General features: G+C 40.7%; 1 protein-coding gene across 3 annotated transcripts; it reads right to left on the bottom strand.

Moving 5' to 3' along the window:
- Positions 1-2,845: 2,845 nt before the first annotated feature.
- Positions 2,846-19,712, bottom strand: fbxl20 (F-box and leucine-rich repeat protein 20). 3 transcript variants are annotated; one of them, XR_009927393.1, is made up of 16 exons: positions 19,187-19,647; positions 13,111-13,172; positions 12,214-12,268; positions 11,983-12,057; positions 11,761-11,855; positions 11,606-11,674; positions 11,421-11,516; positions 11,094-11,220; positions 10,436-10,510; positions 9,532-9,662; positions 8,764-8,824; positions 8,530-8,574; positions 8,373-8,429; positions 8,068-8,280; positions 3,638-6,417; positions 2,846-3,450 (listed from the first exon to the last, which is right to left on the bottom strand). XR_009927393.1 is itself a non-coding variant. In XM_062439238.1 (16 exons), the coding sequence occupies exons 2-16, from the start codon at positions 19,226-19,228 to the stop codon at positions 6,310-6,312; spliced, it is 1,311 nt and encodes a 436-aa protein (XP_062295222.1). In that variant the 5' UTR covers positions 19,229-19,388; positions 19,700-19,712; the 3' UTR covers positions 2,846-6,309. The 3 variants fall into 3 exon arrangements, 2 of the variants coding, with proteins under 2 accessions (XP_062295222.1, XP_062295223.1); XM_062439238.1 differs by adding an exon at positions 19,700-19,712 and having other exon boundaries at positions 2,846-6,417; positions 19,187-19,388; XM_062439239.1 differs by lacking the exons at positions 13,111-13,172; positions 19,187-19,647 and having other exon boundaries at positions 2,846-6,417; positions 11,761-12,057; positions 12,195-12,236.
- Positions 19,713-21,215: the final 1,503 nt, after the last annotated feature.

Here is a 21,215-nt window from a genome sequence, read left to right as displayed (position 1 = left end):
TCGGACAGCTCCAATGTGGCACAATTCCGTCCTCCAGTTGCAAATAAGGCTTAAACACCGATGTGAAAATGTCAGCTTAGTATAATAAGATCCAAATAAACATCTGCTTGTGCTCTGGAAGGCATTGGCTTGGTGTAAATCCAAAACGGACTGTACCCTCCGACACTGCACAGACTTAAATTTAAGCGCAATCCGAGTCACGCCTTCCCGTGCGTCTGAGGCGCATGATTGGGGCAATTTTTACAACTCTGCCAGGATTCATTTAGACTGTCAGGATTCACGGCCGTGGGCGGGGGCTTAATTTAAGTCCAAATATAGAATAACTCTCTGACAGTCACAACTACGAAACAACACAGCTGATTTTCTCTTCAAGGTACTGAGTGTAACATAAAAACAGGATGTTCCTTCCTTATATTTCTGCTCAGCTCCTGCTTTTTTCTTTTGCGTGTCAAAAGCTGAAAAACACACCTGTTTAATTCTGTGCGTTCCCAGGTGTAAACCAAAACATTTAAATAACTGTATCTATATAACTGGAAATAGTTCCAACAGGTCAATAAGTGATACCATTCATCAATTATATAAAGTTACAGGCACCACAGATACAGATGTGTTCATAAAGACTTGTATTTGTATTTGGTTCATGAGGCTAGATGGCTTTAAAAGAACTGTAAAAAACAATGCAATATTGTAGTGATACCATATCATATAAAAATATTATATAAAATAAAATCACGTATCTAATTAGGTCATTGTGAGTCAATGCCAGAGGGATGTAAAAGTGAAGAAGAAGTGGGTGGAAGATGTTACAAAACTTTCTGCAGCCTATTTGATGAAGCTGTGAGTCACAGCAGTCATCTAGCAGATAAATGACCCATATGGGATGAACTGGGCTACTTTCAGTTTCACTCCAACAGTTGGGAGAGAAGAGTTTTTAGCCATGCTTTGATGCTGTCCTTTCACCTACCACAGTCATTTACTGTCATTTTCCACCAGCCCTCTGAAGCACAGAATACAGAAAGCCAAACGGTGGCTGCCATGCAATACCCCGCAGAGTTTGAGTTAATGCTTCATCAGTGTTGGTGTGATTCGTTTGAAGCGACTACAAAAAAGTCAGTGGATTGGTAGCTCATTTCTTACCTGGTTTACCAGGCTCACAGGGTGGGTTTCTATTGATTACCCCCTTTACAGAAATTTGAGATGAAATACAATGAAGCAATAAGGTTGTCGAGAAAGCTAATGATTTTTGCATTAACCTGATTAACTTGAAAGACAGAGACTTAAGGTAGTGAGTGGTATTTTGTGGCAGTCTATACTAATATGGCACATTTCATAGGGTGGTGCAGGGAGGAAAGACTTCTGAATGTGATTGAAGTGGGTTTTTTCTGTCTGCACTACATCATTTTTACCTAAGCCTGACATCAAAGTTTGCTCTAAACTGTCAGAAAGACTGGGTGTGGGTGTATTAAAGAAAAGAAACAGAAGAAAGACCAAGTGAGAAAGCCTCTGTTACCACATTAATTATTGCTTGACTCAGAGCCAGGGCACAGTAGATGGCAGAGTGACTGCTGAAAGGAGCACTCTGTACAAAAACAAAAGTTTTCTAGTTTAAAACAATGGCTTTGCTGTCAAAAATAAACAGAAACACTGTCTTGGTGGCAAGGGTGTGCAGTGAGCTGTGATCTGATCTGTCTGTGTTCAAACCCAGAAAACGCACAACAGCTGAGGGAATTGCTGAAGGAGGGAAACACGACCACACATATATTTAAAATTCTGCCTCTGAGCCACCCACTTTTCATCCTCCATGCGACACCCCGGGAGCCGGAACACTACTGCTAAAAATGAACATTACAACAGAAGTGGCAACACATTGATCTCCCTGTGAATTAGAGAAAGGGGAAACATTAGTAGGATGAGAGGAACAAAATGACTCCCATGCAGCGGAAGACAGATCCCAGCCATGACAGCGGTCGTCATGGTGCAGTCACAGGACCAGAACTGCAGCTCGTTCCAGTGGGATAAATTGATAGTGATTGTTTGCCCATGCTTCCACTTCACGTGGACGTAAGCACACAAATATAGAAACTGGATTTTGCTTTCAAGGTCACATGATTTCCAGAAGTCTATCACATCACAAACCCCTGAAAGAGTCAAACTCTAAACCTGATCTGATAAGGCTCTTAATGATTAGATGTAGTTGTGAATCAGTGTATATATCCATCCATGTGATTCTTAAGCTTGCCAAAGCTCAGAAAACACTATAAATAAACCCCATGTAGCTCCACCTACACTACTGCAATGAACAAATATCTACATTTCCAGAAAAAAAGCATGTAGCATATCTGTTAGTGTAGTTTGATGCTGATTTCTTGACCTGCTCTCCCTTGAAAAAAGATTTTGGACCTCAATGAGATGTGGTTACATTAAGGAAAAACAAAGAAATTGTCACATCTAAATCGAGGTATGCAGCAATTTTTACTGCAAAGACAGAAAACTGCATAAGTAGAGCATCATCCAGGTGTTTTATAGCCAAATGCTCCAGTGTCAGTCCAAAAATTCAAAATGTTTTGGCTCTTGTAGAATAACCCCATGTTTCTTTCTCATTTACATGTGAAAAACAATTAATTCCAGACTGGGAAGCGGCGGTTTATCCATTTTTATACTTCTAACTAAAGCAAATCAATTAGACATGTTGAATAGCTGATCATATCCTGAATCCTGCAACCAGCTGAGGGCAGAAACCAGAGGAATCATTACAACTGGCTCATTGCTGCCACCTACTGCTCCAGTCATGCTAAACATCTATTATCTGTGAGGTGCAACACCACTGAAAAGAAACAGACAAGCCTTAATAATATAGGTATATATTTATTCATACGTACATTTTCATTTATATCGGTTAATTGTACAAAAAAAAGAAAAAAGAAAGAAAAAAAGAAAAAAAAGGAAAAGATTTACAGTAATTATATGAACTACAGTCATTGTCAAATATGTTTTTGAAATGTCTCCTGTGTCAATCTACCATGAACACACACTGTAGATTCACCTCTTGCCCTCTATCCTAATCCTCATCCTTACTCCAGTGTTTGGGACAGAACGTGCATGAAACAAACTGATCCACAGCAAAGTAGCTCGTCCTCCATGTAAACTGGTGGAAGGTCTGACAGAAGGACACAAAGTGTTTGATACTGTGAGGGAAAAAAAACGAGTCCGGTGTTTTGTTTTGCGAAGCCTGTAGTGTATTTTGCGCCGTGAAAAGACTGATGACAGGTTATTTCTTTTGTACACAAACCTTCAGGAGCCGGTTGAGCACTATTACCTATAATCCATTCAGAGTATTGTTAGCACTGATGACTCAGCCTGTACCACATACAGTGCATGAAGAGGGCAAGCAGGTGTTACGACCAGGCTTGTTTTCTAAATCCTACGACTTTTCCTTTTTCCTCAAGTCAGCTGTCTTAACGCCCCCCCCCCCCCCCCCGGAGCACAGGGAGAAAGTACATTAGATACTTCCACCATTTTGACTCTTGGTTGTTCCCTAATCCGCCCCCCCCCCCCCCCCCGTAAAACCCCCATTCAAACAAAACAGATCAGACTGGATTACACTGGGTTCATCTCTTGGTTGCATTATCCTGTCCACCGTAGTTGTCAAATCACAAACTGAATAAAAATCATCATTCAGTATTTTGCCTGATAGTGGGCATCTTAAACCAGGAATGGGGACATTTGAGATTTATCAATTTTTGAAAATGGGTTTACCAATATCTGTCTTGTTTGAAGTGATGGGGCAGGGTGCAATATGGGAGGGGGGAGGGAAAGGGAGGGGGGGGGGGGGATTTGGAAAAGCAAGGCATACAAATTAAGAAAAAGAGAGGAAAGCACACTTCTTCTTGATGGAAACATTCAATAAGTAAAACCTACATCATACATACATGTCATCATGAACTCCTCCTTAACTCATAAAAAAAACCCCAACTCACATTTAACATTTATCATAATTGCACTGGTGCCAAAACTTCCTCCCCGGACAAAAGGCTACACTCTCAACATTTAGTGACAATAAACTCTTAATAATAACACAAACTCCATCAGATCAAAAAAAAACAACTGAGGACTGGAAGAGGGCTCAAACTCAACTTGGAGACACTGAACTCATGACTTCAAACACAACGCAGGCGCAATCCATACCAAACCAAAACAGAAATGCAAAGAAAAATAGAGAGAGTGAGAGAGAGAGAAAGAGAAAAAAAAAGGTCGAGATCCAGAGGAAATCATGTCAAAGAGAAAAGAAATGCAGTAAAAGACAATTATAAAATGAAATGGGAACAAAAGAGACGCAGAATAAAGCAGGTGCGAGTGCAGGAGAAGATAATCCATAAGAAAAGGCTTCAATACTTCATAAGGGCGGGAGGGGTAGGAGGGGAGGGGAGGGGGGGTTGAAGTCTGTTATAGCCCTCCGTTGTGACAGAATCATTCCATCATATCTGCCTGCTCTGAGCAGGCCAGAATTGTGCGCTCAAGATTCATTCGACTTCCTCTCGCAGTGACTCCACTGGTCTGATCCGGTCTTAACCTCTGGCAGCGTCACTGTTCCCAGACAGATGGGAGGGGGTCACAGGTGGCAGGGTGTAACACGCCGTTACTCCATCCTCTGCAAGGCCTCATGGGAGTTGAGGAGTCACCGAAGCCACCTCGATGTCCTCTCAACACTCACCAGTTTTTCGTCACCAGAACCGGCGCCGATTGCGAAAACAAAGAGCTACTAAAATGAAATCAAACTAACTGAAAATAGACGTACTTTGATTGTTTTCAGTTGGCTTTTTCTTTCCAATGTCCTGGTCTGAACGCATGAATTCATGTAGTGATGTCCGACGTTTGTTTTATTTGTTTTTTTCCTTCCGTCAAAAGAATGTCTTTATACTTTTCTGTTGTTGAAATGATCTTTCGCAGACCAGCATCAATTCTTCCACATTGAGTACTGGCTCTTTTTTTTTTTACTCTCCAAAGTTCCAGCACATGTTCTCACACATCAGACAAGTATGTGCGAGCTTCACCGTAATTTCCTCGGGGAGATCCACTGACAGTGGTCACCGCCCCATCTCATATCCTCTCCTATCTGTTGTTTAGCTGGCTTCCACTCTCGAACTCCCACATTCCTCACTTATGTACAATTAGATCTTTTAAAAAACTAGAGGTGTTACATGCAACATTTGGCATCTTCTTTAGTCCCCACTTGTGAGTCTTAATTGGTGTCCATTTTTAGAAAAATATTAAACTTTGTCTTTTTTTTTTTCTTCTTCTTCTTCAGTATATTGAAGCTTCTGATTGTAACAGAGACAGAGAGAGGCGAGGGTACAGTGGTAGCAAGCTCAGTGTATGCATGTGAGTGATGATTTGGATTTGAATGTGTTTTTGTTAGTAAAATTCGGAAATTCCTGTCTTTGTAAAGTGTCTCATCATTGCTTTACTGTAAGTGCAAATGGCTGCAAATATGTTTTTTTCTTTTTTCTTTTTTAAAATTCAACAAATAGGCTTTCTCCTGCTTTCTATGTATGAGTAAGAGGAGTGTTGGTGGTTTACCGGCTGCAACGCTTCCCCTTTTTGTAATAAACATCTATTTGGACCGGAGAGCCTGCAGAACAAAGCTAACACAGGTCATACTCAAGTGCAGTTCTATCTAGAGGTAGCTGTTAAGTAACCTTCAACACCGAGGGAAGTGTGGAAGTGTGTGTGTCTGTGTGTGTGTGTGTGTGAGATTAAGAGGGATCTTTTGAGCCTATTCAATTTTTTTTTGTTAGAGGCTGTCACTCAAATCTGTCTCAAAGTGCTAAATAAGTAAAGAGCGTCTGCTCGCAAATACAGAACAATGGTTTGTGATTTTAAGATCTTGCCTCATTATTCTCTGTTAAACCTGTTAACAGTCATGATCGTATTTACTCTCTTTGTAATACTGGTTTGTCCGTTGAACGCAGGCCAGGAATGTTCTGACATTCCTCTCTAAGAGTTAATCTGTGTGTGTGAGTCTGTCTGCATATCAGCTCGTGTGTCTGTGCATGTGCGTGTGTGTGTGTGTGTGTGTGTGTGTGTGTGATGGGGAGATTCGGGAATGTTTTGGGGGAAAGTTACCCAAGACCCTGTAGCGTTTTTTTGGCTCTCTCCCTCTCTCTGCAGCTCCAAAAAGGGGGGACACACCAGCATGTACTCTTTGACAGGGGGCCGGGAGGGGGACAGCAGGTCGGGGGGTCAAGTGACGGGCTGCGGGGAGCGTGTACGAGGGACTCGGGGACAGGGAAGGGGGTTGTTGTCTTTACATCATAGCAGGACACAGCAGCGGCAAAACCTCTGACGGCTGCCCCCGACAGAGGGAGGTGGAGTGACGGGAGCGAAGTACGCATGCACTTTGATGTTAGGCAGATGGGTCTGTGGAGAGAAAGAAGGGCAAACAGATAGAAATGTGTTAATGGTTCTTAAAAATACTTGAAAAGCTTGATTAGGTAACTTATTACATCAGTGGCTGCAACAAATATATACTGAAAATGTTGAACTTGCCCAGAAATCTTGTCACATATCAATAACAGATTTGCCAACCCAGATTTATATCAAATTACAGACATGATGAGTCCAGCTTTCTCTGCTCTCCTGTTCCTCTTAAGTAGACACTTTGAATTTCACACTTTAGTTTTGTTTCACCACTTTTTGTGGGTGGAACGGTGACACCAACACCAGACTTTAACTTGAAGAAAAAGTGTGAAACTATGGCATCTCATTCTTCTGTTACATCCTGATTGAGACAAATAAGACAAAATAAGAGTAAATCTCCATCACATTAGTTTTAAAGTTACATTTTTTTTAAGTCTGTCTTGAAACAATATTCAGGTACCCATATGAATAATGAAACAGGTTTTGCTTGCTGCAATTATTCATTCTCTTCATACAGACCATTAAAAATGTACTTATAATGTAAGTGATTGGGGACAAAATACAGAGTCCTCATCTGGAGCAAAAATGTATTTAGAATTTGTGCCAATCTTCCAAAGTTGCACTCTTTTAGTTTGAAACTCCCTCTTGGTGTTTTCCTGTTGAACTGCAGTCTAAGAACAGTTACAAAAAGAGGGGATGTGGCACTAAAAAGACAGTAACTTAAAATATTGACCTCATTTGACAAATTTATAAATTTGACTGAAACTTCATATCAGCTTTAAGTAAACTTTTAAATACATGTTTGCACTAAAGGAGGGCTTCCAAACCCTTACTTATCCCATCACAAAGTTCATTATGAACAGAATGAATCATTACAGCAAGAAAAACAAATAAATATTCATGTGGGCACCTGATTATTGCTTCATGACAGATTTGAAAAACTGTGAACCTATCCTTTAAGCACATGTTCTGGTGAAAGTTGTGATCCAGGATTGTAATTCTGCATATCACGGTCAAATCTGACTCTTTCTTTTTGCTTGAGACTGTAATGCTGGTCAGAAGTGTTACACTCAAAGCTGCCAATGGTGGCCAAAAGCTGCAGTGCACCAGTCTATGCTGCTACAACAGCAGCACTAAGTGTATTGCTGCTGAAATGATGCAACATCTTGAATTTTGTATGAAAGGGAAATTACTAAGAGTCCTGAGCAAGTTGTGTTTTTATTCATTTAGACTCTCCCGGCCTCAAAAATGAAAGAAATTCACCTTTCCTACAGCAAGTCTATATTTTTAACATTCTTTTGAGTTTGAACAGCATGGTAAGTTGGCATTTCTGAAGAGCAGCAGCTGTATACCAGAGTTCACTTCTACTAATTATCTATGACTGAGGAACTGCTTTGCTGTCAAAAGGGTATCACACATAAACACACCAACTAGTGGGAAATGCTGAGGGTGGTGTGGCTTTACATGTAAGTGTTCAAAACCAACATAACCATCATTCAGCATTAACTAAAAATGTATAAATTTGTTATTCTCATTACTCATTCTTTACTAAAATGACATATGTTGAGTTCACAGTGCGGGTGTTTATGGTACTTTCTTTGTATGAATCAGACTCCTCACTACTCACTGCTGTCAGCCCACACAACTCACCCTTAGTCTCTTGATGCCGGCGCGGGTGATCTGCTGGCAGTCGTAGAGCTCGATGCGATCCAGACTATGGCAGCTCTTCAGGTGCTCCAGTGAGGCGTCTGTGATCAGGGGGCAGTTATCCAGCTCGATCACTTCCAGTCGGTCGTGAGCACAGGGGCCGCTGCCGAGGTGTCTGATGCCGTCGTCTGTGATCAGCTCGCAGTGAGACAAACTCTACAGGAACACAGCAGTACAACTGTCATTACTCAACTGTTAACTGTAAATGATACAGGACTAAAATATGTTTAACTGGCAGGCACGCTCACCAGAACTTGCAAACGAGGGCAGTAGATAGACAGCTGGATGAGCGTTCCATCTGTGATCTGATGCAAAAGTAAAAGAGAAACAAATGTTGTAACTGCAGGCTCCATATGACAGGAAAGACTGTTTGTGTGGCTCATATTGGTTGTTGTTTTTTTTTACCTGCACACATTCTTCTAAATCCATCTTCTCAAGTTCATGACAATTCTGTAGAAAGACATTAAACACAAATATATCATCTGGTGTTAATGTACATTTAGATTTTAATAACTAAAAATGCCTGAAATACTTTCTTTTCTGGAGTAAAAACACATTTTCAACTCAACTTGAATTTCAGTTCAGAGTATCTGGTTTCTATGTCTATGTATGCAGCTACGAGACAGATGCCAAACTCACCCTCGCTAATGTAGTGAAACCCACGTCTGTAAGCTGAGAGCAGCGAGCCACTTCTAATATTCTGAAAGGAGAGAGAGAGATAGAGAGAGGGGAGCAGAGGGTTACACAATAGCAACAACACTTATAGTCAGTCGCTCTCTCTCTCTCTCTCACAGAGGGTAGATGGGACTTTAAAGCAAATGGACCTGAGATAACTTTACTGCAGAACAGAGCGTTACATTGTCAGACTCATGCTGGACAGTTTTTATTAAGAGGAGGATCACAATTGACTCAGCAGAACCACAGAACGTTACTGCCAACAGTTCAAACAAAGATTCAGATGTAGTAGCTAGTAGTGACTAATGTATCCTTGAGCTGCTAGCCTCGAGCAGAGATGAGAAGCCGGCCAAAGAGGTCTGGTTACCTCACTTCTTTCGAACTCAACGCCCCCAGTTTTCAAATTTTGTAGTCTCCAGCCTCGACCAATGCTGACTCAAGTGACATCAATTCATCAATGTTGTTATAAAGCAATCAAATGTGTGTTTCTAATCTAAGTTCTAAAGTCTAAGTTTTACCAATTCCAGAGAGATCTCTTAAACTGTGGTACAATATAAGTCACCCAGGATCAAGTCAGTCAATTAGAAACTATTCTTGAAATCAGTATAAACAGCTGAAATCACTTCATACTCACAGTGAGGGGATAGTTACTTACACCTTAGGACTAGATGGCTTAGTTAGGAAATTGTCCACAGTTGACTTCAGAGTAAAGATGGATGTGAGTAAACTCACCTGAGGCGAGGGCAATTCTGTCCTAGGGCGTGCAAGATGGCGTCTGTGATGTTGGCACAACCCGACACACACAAAGACTGCAGGCGGTGACAACCCCGGCAAATTGTGATGAGGCCTTCATCTGTGATCTGCTGCTCACAGAGAGAGGAAAAGTGTGATTGTGTATGTGGGGGGAGGGGAAACGTTTAAATCCACATACACTGTGTGATGTGACAACATACCAACTTCTCCTGTGTTCACTGGTTGCTGTGCATCAACAGCAATCAATGTCAAGACTTAACATATATTCATGTACCACCTCAGCACTCAGCTAATGAGAGCAATCTCTTTTTCCCCCTGCACGTATCGCTCAAGAAAAATCCCTGTATAGATCAGACAGAGTGAGAACAGGTGAGCTAGGAGAGAGACAGAGGAGGTGTAGGAGAGAAAAGCGGAGCAGAAAGGAGAGCGAACAACTGGCACAAGATGAAACGCTGAGTTCCTGGGGTGTGACATGAGAGGGAGATACAAGAGGAAGATCAGGAGAAGAAGGAGGGGGGAGAGCGTTCAGGTGCTGATGAAGAAGGGAAACTTTAGAGACAGGTACAGCCACAGTATGTGAGCTGGCATCACACACTATTGGTTATATGGGTTGGACGGCAAAGTCGTGAGTCCACAATGTGCTTTGAGCTGAAAAGCACAACGTGTACTTTGTGCCCTGTCATCCCTTTCCCTGAAACTGTGAAGCAACCAACAGCTTTCATGTACTTCAATCTCAAAAGCACTTCATCATTGAGGGGTTTTATAACACTGTTTACAAAGAAGTATGAGATAATAAAACATAGGTATGAAGCGTGACTGAAAAATAAAATACAGTTTTTCTGTTGATTTTGATTAATCTTTCAGTCATGTTAACTGTACTTACTGGACATGTCTGCAAGTTGAGTGTGACCAGCTCTGGACAGTTGGCCCCGATATGCTTCAGAGCCTCATCTTCTAGCTGTGCAAGAGAAAACAGTCATCTGAAATCAATCTACCATCTGTCACACCTCTTTTAGTCCAGGTTATAGGTTTCCACTTCTACTTAAGACAAAATATATGTTGCGATTTGTTTCATTTTTGAAATGAATGACCTGTGAAACTTTCATGGACACACACGGTTGTCTTTTCACTCTGTATTGTTGATATAACAGGATGGCACTATATATTAGGGCTTTTACTTTTGTACATCTGCAAACAATGCATTTCCTCAGAAACATTCTCAGTTGCACAGGAAGTGTGTATATTATGTTTGCGGTAGCAGCAACTGGTTTATCTGGAATGAAAATAAGGAACTTGGTAGATAGCACAAGAAGTAACAGTCGCTTTTAAGGGGAAAGTTCAAGAAAACATAACCAGCTTAACTGTTGAGCAATGAGGACATAATACCAAAGTCATCCTTGATGGGTTCAACATAGGTTGCTACGAACCAGTGTGCTTTCAGAGTTTTCTGTTGCATTAAACCATTTGGAAACCTCCACACAACAACATCATCAGCACCAATCTGCACCCCAAGCTAATTTTCAGCATTTAACCATACATACCAGTGTGCAACCCTTGAGAAAAAGGCCTTTGAGTCCAGGGCAGGAACGAACCAGGGCTTGGATGCCATCCTTGGTGACCTGATCACACCAGGAGATGTTAAGCTGCTCCAGCAGAGGACAGCCCTCACTGAGAGGAGGAAAAAGAGGAAGGTAAAGTATCTTTTAAGCAACCCACATGTCAACTGCAAAAAACGTTTCAAACCGTGAAACTGTGACACTCTTCACCTACACATCCTGTCTTCAATATAGATTTAACAGAGGAATAAATCATACAAGTTGGTGTGGCATTACTGGTGAGGTATACATTACAATCTCAGCCCTACACACCTGAGAGCTTTGAGAGACAAGTTGGTGATTGAGGTACAGGAAGCGAGGTCCAGGTGCTTCAACTTTGGACAGAACTTGCTGAGGCTATTACACGTGCTGCAGAAGAGAAAAGACAATAAGTGTTTGGAAGGAAAAATGTCCATTACGATTCATTGGCAGCCCTTTTAGAGAAACTATGCACATACCTGTCAGTGATCTTGGTGCAGCCATTCAAACTAAGCAGCTCAATGTTCCTGCAGTTCTGGGAGAAAGTCCTACAAAGAAAAAAGAAAAAAACATTAAAGGAATGGCTGTCAAACTTAATTTGCCTGTCTCTCTCTTTCCTCAGGGTCATCCTCACCTCAGGGCGCTGTCACCCACACCAAGGCACCCCCGCAGGCTCAATTTTCTAAGGAATCCCCCACATCGCTTTGAGATGTTCTCCACCACGCGGCCCTGCAACAAACACAATCCAGCAACTCCAGCCTTCTGCATCTCCATCTACTTTACCTTATCTTAAAGTAATGACAGATAACAGGGTGAAATGAAGGGTAGACAACCAACATCAACATAACAAGCTCACCTCAATGTCCCTCTGAAAGTCAAAGAGGTCGATTCGTTGCCAGTTGCTGCCATCCAAAGCCAGAACATTCCAGGACTGAGAGCAGGGAGGGAAAAACAGATATTTAGGGTCAAGGTTTCTCTTAACACGTACCATGTACACACACACATAAACACACACAGACACACAAATAAAATGCTAAATCACAAACATGCATACACACACACACACACCTTGTGAACACAGACTCACCCGTGAGACCTGGGCACAGCGACAGAGTGTCACCACATCCAGAAAGGAGAAGATTCTGGAAGACAGACAGGGACGGTTTAGAGACCCTGATCCCCGCTGCCAGAAGCTTCCTCTTTACACTAGACTCTGCCCTCAACCCTGCGTCTGCTTCCACTCACAGCACAGGGGTGTGAGTAAATCAGCTAATATTGTCTTTGACTGTCAGCGCGATGGATGTGTTTACCCTGTTTGCAGGATAGACTTGTTTACTCAGAGTGGGGTCATGGCGAGGAGGAGGATAGGCAAACTGCTTCTAGGGAACAGAAACTTACTATAAGATCCTTCAATGCAGCAAAAACACCGTTAAGGGTTGAAGCAAGGATGCAGTGAGTCCCAGCGCAGCCTGCCAGCCTCACAAATCACAGCGCTGCACCTGGCCAAGCAGCACAGAGTCAGCAGCCGCAGCACAGGCAGCTTGGCTGGCAAGGCCGAGGCTTGAGTTATGGCCTTCATTTTCTGTTTGCTCAGGGGCTCTTGAGTTCTTTCTTTCTTTTTTTTTGTCTGAATTCAATTTGAATGTTTTATAGCCTCAAGCATCTGGTTTTAATTACAGTTTTAGCATTGGGGGAGCAGAGTAGGGTGGGGAATGAGGAGAAATTTGCATCCTGGTGGCTGGTTGCTTGGTTGGTCTAGTTGAAATATTTGCTAAAGGGCAAGTGAGCATACAGTATATGATTGTGAGATGCACAATGTGTGCATGTGTTTGGAGAGGGAGGAGGGTGGTGAGAGGCCAGTTGTGCCTTTGTGTATGATGAGAGTAAAAAGGCAAGGAGGTGAGTGTTGGGTATGCAACATGCCATTTCTACTTGCAAAAATCCTGCAGAGACTCTGATTGAAGTGTTTCAAAATGTCACTCACCGTAGCAACAGCTCCTTAGGTAACTTCTTATTGATGACTGCCTCGTCACTGTTTGTGAACATCTGAAAAAAAGGTGCAGAAGATAACATTAGTCCCGGCAGCCTGTTTCAACATGGCCGGGGGCCCCTCCATCCACTCACTCAAGGACAGCCCCAGCACACATAACAAGGATAAATGATTGTAATCTCATCAGTTGAGATAGATTCAATGTCATGTCTTAGAAAACACGGAGGGTGACAGAAGATAAAGCAGCGGAGGATTTTGTGTCTTCTAAGCAAAACCAGCAGGATAGAACTTTGTACTGTCGACTGCAAAGCTGACAGCTTTCATGTTTCTTTTCTGCATGCATTTTCTCTCCTTACTTCCTGTATTGTTTGCACTGTTGAGTTTCCACATCAGCACATGCAGAGAATGTGCACTGAAATGTGTTACATACATCTTCTTTGACTAACGAAATAGCTCCCATCTCTGCAAACAGCTAATGGAATTCCACACAAATAATTGCATGCTGTGTGAGCACAAATGCTAGCCAACAATCCACACAAAAGGTCTCACCACACAAAGAAACAATGCATTTACATTTATTAAGATCGAGCTACTTAGATACACGAACACATATACACCCTAACTGAAGACTGCAGGGTTCCCATAATTTTTGGGAGATCGTATTCGACTAGACTGTAAAATGCAAGATGTTGAGACAATGACTGGGAGCATCCACTCAGTCACAACGATGCAAATGAAACAACATCTGGCCCAATCCATTTTCCTCCATAGATTTAGAAAGATAAATTTAAACCAGTGACAAGGTAATTGAGGGGTGGGGGGCTTCGGTGTGTAAATAAGAAGTGCAGGAAAACACGTTATTTACAAGAGGCAAACATCTGTGACAGGTTCAACAAGGAATTTGCAAGTTCTTATTTGCACCTCCTTACAAGTATACATAATACATTTAATTTAAACTGCACTTTTCACTTTTCTCACAGTGAAACTTGCACTAAACATAAAGAAAATGGTAATAAGAAATATGATTAAAAAAGCCTTCCTGAATAGAAACTTTTTTTTACGTTTTTAGGCCTTTTTAAAAAAAGAGGGGGTCAGTGCTGCTTGATGCAGGTGGAAGTTTGTGGTATGAGTAGCTGCTGCAGGTAGGGAGGCAGGAAAACAGAATTTGTTTTATGGGATTTGGGATCCTGGCAGTGTTGTTCTGAATGTACTGGAGCTTCTGAATGTTCCTGCCAGGGATCCCAGTTAAGAGTGTATTTCAGTAATCCAATCTTGAGTAGATAAAGGCATGGACAAGCTTCTCTGCATCTGACAGGGTTAGAAAGGCACAGAGAGATTTCTAGATGGTAGAACGGTAATCAAAAGTCAGTTGAGGGCTAATCCTTACACCCAGATTAGTGACTGAGAAGGAAACAAGGACGTAAAAGGTGAAATGAGGGATGGGGTGTGACTGAATCTGGTGTGGGGGGACAATGAGAGAATTCATTTTGCTGCTGATTAAGTGGAGGAAATGTGTCATCATCCACATCTATATCTCCTTAAGACAGATACTGAGGTGTGACATGGCTGCAGAGGAGCTTGGGCTTCTTGAGGAGGGGGTGAATGACTGTGACAGATCGAACAATACTAGATTGAAGGAAGAGGTTGACAGGTTGAGTGATCAAGAGGCTGTGAAAGAGGATGTATGATTTGAGCAGTTCTATGGGAATGGGGTCCAGGCCACAAGTACATCTTCCTGAGGATTTCCTAAATGTGTTTCTGCCTGACGACAGCAAAATGGAGTTGAGACGGTGAACTCCCAGACAGAGGGTTGATGACACGAGACGGCAGAAAGGAAGAACTGGACATCAGAGAGTGGTAGTTGTTGACCTTGGCTCTGGAAAACTCAAAGAAGCTCTTACATCGGTCTTCTGTAGCCTTAACAGGGGAAGATTATTGTGGTTTCATGAGATGATTTATGGTGGAAAAATAATATATCGACTATTTATGAACCATCCATGATCCAAAAATAAATTAAATGTGTTTATAAGGAAAGAGTAATAGGCCCTAGAGGAGTATACCGAGTGCTGTTTTGATTATGGGGTGTATATCCTAAGACCACATTGACAATAGGTTATTTTGAGATCGTTACACTCTTAAGAAAATGTATTCTTCAGTTCACAAAAACAAACTGACAGGTCTGCCTGTTGAAGTTAATGACTGGACCTTTAAAAATCCAGTCAGCTCTAGGTCAAAGCCTCAATGTCTCGCTGATAAACGTACACACTCAACAAGCACACACACACACACACACACACACACACAGATGTCTATGCAGGGGCGGCAGACATTTAACATTTTGAGGGAGTAAGAAGGGACAGACAATGTCCCGTTTTGGATATGGGGAAAATTGAATCTGACAGCTCTCCTTCCCCAGCGCTACTTTCTGGCCAAATAATCCATGGGCATTTCCAAAGGACCAGATGCTCATGGTCAACGGGCATACACTGTCCCCTTTTGTAATCTAACATAAAATGAACCTGATGCTGCATGAATGTGAGCATTATGTTTTCTCCACTGGTCAGCTATAGTCAGTGAAGCGGGCCTGGCAGGATGTAAAAAGCTGGGTGAGCTGTAACCTCCAGGAAGTGATCATTGCACAGCAAAACAAAAAAGTATTCATATTTTTAGAGAAATAGTTTTATTTATGTAGTTTTCTTAAAAGACCCCATTCTCAGATTAAATTGTGATTAGTTTTACACTTGTAATTTAGATGTACAATGAAGCTTTGGGTTAATCATTGCCTAAACCAAAACTAATATTACATTTTTCTTTCATAACACCCTAATTATAGTAAAGGACAAATGATTTATAATGTGAGTCAAAGATAAACTGTCAGCAATAAACTGATTGCTTTCTATCCCACAGTTTAAACTGTTTCAGCAGGCGTTTACACCAGCACATCCACTTTTATATATGGTGAAGTCACTCACCACACACTTATTATTGATATTTTCTGTTTAAATGGAGAAATTATTTTTTTTGGCATTGTGCCCATCTACTTTTCAGACTGCTGTAGTCTTTTGTTAGGGGCTGGTATACAACAGATCACTAAGGCAGAGCAGTGAGGGAAGACTGAAAATATCCTGTCATGCCTTTCAGAATAAAACTCTAATTGTCAGACAACATGACAATGATGTTTGACAATGGAGTTTTTTTATTGTCTACAGTTAGAGTTAAAATTCTTTGGTCTCAGGCTTCTTAGAGCCCTCAGTCTCAGTTTTCAATAATTCAAATCATTTACTATTTAAAAAAAAAAAACTTTTGACAAGGGACAACAGGTGATAATTAGCCTCCAGGGCTAGCTTTTTAATAGCCTTTAGTTTATCAACAAGTACAATAAGCAAAAAATGCTGTAAAAAGCAAGGCCTAATCAAAATAACACACTTCATTACGTGATAATGGACCTGTTTATATAAGATACTCTCACGGAGAGGGCTGTAGCGTTGTAAACCTATATGAGATATTGAAATTTACACACAAAAATTCAGTTTCAAATAAAACATCTATCATTATCTATTATTATTAGTTGCTATAGTGAACGTTCCCATTTGAACCATCGACTGCAACCAAGCAGCCATCTCGGAGTCTGAATGTGAAGCCAATGGGGAAGTGTGAAAGCATGTCTCTCTTGATTTATTACCTCAGTAAACATTTTCCCAATGACTTTATGGTCACAATCGCTAGTTTCAAGTCCTCTTCAATACAGCATGATTTTCATTTTGTAAATCATGGTCTGAAAGTTAATTGTAACATTTTAGTCGCCAAAAACATTAGTGTTTGGTTACACTAAAAGACCCACTAAGGTATCCACTGTTCAATGTTTTAAAGGACTAATGAGCAGGATTTAGTGGCATCTAGCAGTGAGGTTGCAGATTTAAATATTCCATTTCTGCCAACGGATCACACTAAATCCTACACACTGGTCTTTTAAAACAATTTTTCCTAACCCTATATAAGTAGTAGAATTAGACTGTAAATTCACAGCGCTAACCAAGCTAGCGGCTAGCATAAGGGTAGCTGCATCCTCTCATCTAAATATATGGTCACCTCTGGCCAAAGCCCTAGAAAGAACACTGGGCTATGAAGCCAATTTGACAAAGTGGCCAAACTGTGTAATTACGAGTTCTACATCCATCACACAATGTACACTAACCCACAAAGACTTCTTCCCACATTGAGAAACAGATGTCTGTAAATCAGCAGATACATTATTTTGAGTCTCACAACCCTGTGAAATTACTTGTTTCACTATCAGAATGTTCTCTATTCTGTCCAATAACATTTGGAAAGGGTAGAAGAGCTGCATGATCTAATTATTTTAAATTGAGCCGCTGGTGGAAGTATCTGGTGCGCCTTATCTATGGGCCACACGATCATGGAAGATCTGGGTAATTTTATACCAAGAACTCAACTTCACGCACTACCGGGCAACTTTGATAGGAAAGATTGGTCCCCGCCAACACCGTATCCATTGTCTTTATACATCCAGAGTCTACAAACCAATGGGTGGTGTCACCAAGGCTACTCCCATTATTTTTTTAAAGAGTACGACTGAAACACACTTCCCTACAACAGGAGCTCTGGTAACCAAAAATGTGTACAAATATTCACTAACTATTTTTAAGAAACAGCTAAAAACTTCTCTCTTCACTTTAGCTTTTACTTAGCTTTTCTATCAGTCACTACTGCACTTCTTTTATTAGTTGTGTTTTACTTTATTTTATATATTGTTCTATTTTTTAGCTACTTTGACTATGTACTATTTTTATTGTTATTCTTATATTACATTAATGTTTTCATTTATTTCCTCTTTTTTTTTAAACATTGCTCTATGCTCCTTTTATATCTCTTTTATGTGAAGCACTTGGTGTATGTCATATCTTTCTGTCGTAAAGCACTTTGAGCTCCATTTATTGCATGAAAGGTATTATATAAATAAAGCTAATATCATTATCATTACTACAAGTGTTTACTTTGAAGGTAAGGTCGCACCACTTTCCAGCTTCCTCCTGTTGTAACCTCAGCCAGCTTTACGCAGCGGCTCGACCGCAGCTGTCGGGCCAGAAGGTATCGGCCTGAGTCTTCTGAGTCGTCAGCTGTTGCACCGTTAAAAATAAATAAAACCACACACAAATCCCACACTAGCTGAGGGATTAAACATACACCAAGTGCTCAGGCTACACAGGCCAATGTCACCGGCCGGATACGTAACATTTGTGTTTCAGGTTTTTCACCCAAAAAAAATATCCAGCGACGCTTGCGTGGCTGCGACATAAAAGTTTATGGTTAAAATATAACAACACAACAAACGCTGTAAGCATGTGTAGGTGTGTACAGGTGGCTCCCCTGAGATCAGTACAGCTTTCTGATCTGTGTCACACTGAAAACAGCTGGGGCCTATTTGTTGTTACTTCAATGCTAATATGGGGGTTCATGTAGCAGTCACAACCCGAGGCCCCCACAACCGCAGCGGCCACGATTACGCACAACAATCCAGCTGGTCAGGCAAGCCACTTAAAGTCGTAAAAAAAGCACACACGCGTACTGTAGAAAGGTAATTATAACATGACTACACGTTCTCGGTCAACTAAAGTCAACAACTGCCTCGTTATGAATAATATGTTAATGCGTTTCGGGGCTGTCCTCGGCGTGCTCCATGTAGCAGCCTCATTGTCTTTGTTTTGACGGCTCAAAGCGAAGCATTTGTAGACCTTTAATAACAACAACAAAAAACTCATTTTACGCATGAACACCACGACAAGCTTAAGTGGAAAATACCTATTGTGTCCTTAACTAAATGCCATGTCAGGCCTAGCTGTATGTTGTTGTTGCTCGGACAAAAACAACAAGCGTTTTTGACCTAATCCCAAACACACCGACTGCGGAAGCTGCATCAATAGCTGCCTCACCATACGCGTAATTATACACTAAAACACAGCGACAGTTCTCATGTAGGCCCTATATTTCCTCGTGTTGAATGTGTGTCAATAGCTGTTTTTTTTGTTTTTTTTACATTGCTCGGGCTCACCTCAAACCGGCTCCGCGAAACACCGTTTACCTCCTTCCCCATGTCGGACGCTGGTTATACCGACTCGGTGAACTCGGTGCAGGCGCAGGGAAATGCAGAAACGGGCCCTCTTCCTGCCGATTCCCCTCCACTATTTCTATCATGCTACCGTCCTCTCGGTAGCTTCTGCAGGAGGGGTGCGATGTCGGATGTTTTTTTAGGTCTGTAACACAAACGACAAGACCTCTAGTTTCTGATTTAAAAAAACAACAATGGGCTATAGACAGCAGCAGCAGCACCACCACCAGCAGCAGCAGCAAATAAGCCTTATCTACTCGCTTCGCCCTCACAGGTCTCCCCCTCCTCCCCCCTCTATAAAGCTTTCCATCCATCTATCTACACAATAGCCCAGCAGGAATAATAATAAGACCTTTGCAGATTAAAACTGCGCCTACATCAGTTAAAAATAATAAATAAAACTTATAAATTATGAGGCATATATGTACACAAACAAACTGAAAACTACTGTCTCACCTATACTTGTTGTCTGGCCCTTTAACTAGAGCTTGCAGTACAAGCTCAGGAGCAAAAGATAAATAAAGTGGGGTGTCAACCTTTTTTTGGCAGCTTGTAACACTGCAACAGGAGTCAGGGCTAGATATAACACTCATATTTACAAAAAAAAGAAAGAAAGAAAAAGTTTTACACCAAATGATGCTAGCTTTGACACCACACAAAGCAAAAAGAGACCAATTAGGGTCTGTAAGACTACTTATATGTGTGCTTTTTCCATATAGCCTACCTAAAATAACAATTAAGAGGAAGTTTAATGATCATTTTCCACTTAAAGAGACTGTCAAATGCTTAAGTTTTCAACATTTTGTCACAGTGAGATCTATACAGCTATACTAAGCATATAAACATCCGGTTTGGCCACTAATGACACACTTATCTACCTAAATGCGCATTAACTCCGTGCTATTACATTTATTTTCCTCAAACCGACTTTGTAACAGTAATTATTTGTTATTATCTTTACAGAAACGAAGCACCACTTCCTGGTTTCTCATCGACCACGCCCACTGGGACAGCAGAGCCAGTCACCGTCCAGAGCGTCATATTACGTCAACACGGTGACAAACACGCACGCTTGACAACAATTCAAAGTAAAATAAAATAAAATAAGACAACAATTCAAAATAATATATTATTAATTAATATTACAACAACAACAACAACAATAATAATAATAATAATAATAATAGTAATTTGAGTCTGTACATTGTATAAGAAAATAAGAAAAGTACATCTATTATCAAAATCTTCAGATTTTTTAAATTGAAGATATTTGTCACTTATACCTTTACTTTTTATTACAACATATTTATATCTTTTCTATTTATGTTTTATTTATCAATTGGAATGACTGGTTGCTTGTGTATTTTTGTGTGTATTCTATTGTATATTCTGTTCAATAAAGAATAGGGGAAAAAAGGCAACAATTCAAAGTCATCTCTATATTTATGGTATGTCTATTCAGCACTATGAAATCCCTGTTTCACCAAAGGATTAATCAGTTATCTTTGATGCTGCCATCTCAGGCATTATTTCCCTTTTTAATGGTTTTAAGGGCAATGGCAATCCCTGTAATGATAGATGCAACTAAAACAACAGTTGGGAAAACTTGTTTTTCATGGCAAAATCTGAATAAAAATACGGTAATCTGTCAGCTTTTTCAGCAAAACATCATGGGTAAACCTATGTCATATTGGTCCACTTTTGTTGGAGATATTTGTTGGGAAAGAGTTTGGCTATTGCCACATAAGTTTTGTTTGACTAACAAAGTCAAACAGATATCTTTAAAATGAGTCACATGTTACAGATATTATATAAGATAATATAAGATATAATATAAGATACATAATATATAATATAAGATATTGATGTAAGTTGGTTAAAAGTTATTTTGGTCTTTGGCCCTCATACAAAACAACTATGGAGTAAATTGTCACAATTTATTGCTGATCATATCTACCCTCACTTAATATTA

The sequence above is a fragment of the Scomber scombrus genome, chromosome 18 (assembly GCF_963691925.1).
Source record: "Scomber scombrus chromosome 18, fScoSco1.1, whole genome shotgun sequence".
Taxonomy (NCBI): domain Eukaryota; kingdom Metazoa; phylum Chordata; class Actinopteri; order Scombriformes; family Scombridae; genus Scomber; species Scomber scombrus.
This window is presented reverse-complemented; position numbering and strand designations above follow the sequence as displayed.

Bases quoted from the DNA above. Each gene is read 5' to 3' on its own strand.
- fbxl20 (XM_062439238.1), bottom strand. From the start codon at position 19,228: ATGGGGAAGGAGGTAAACGGTGTTTCGCGGAGCCGGTTTGAG. The intron at 12,058-12,213 runs GTGAGTCTGTGT...CCCTGCTCTCAG, and splicing joins GCTGTGCCCAGGTCTCACGG to TCCTGGAATGTTCTGGCTTT. The intron at 9,663-10,435 runs GTAAGTACAGTT...CTCTGTGAGCAG, and splicing joins TCAACTTGCAGACATGTCCA to CAGATCACAGATGAAGGCCT.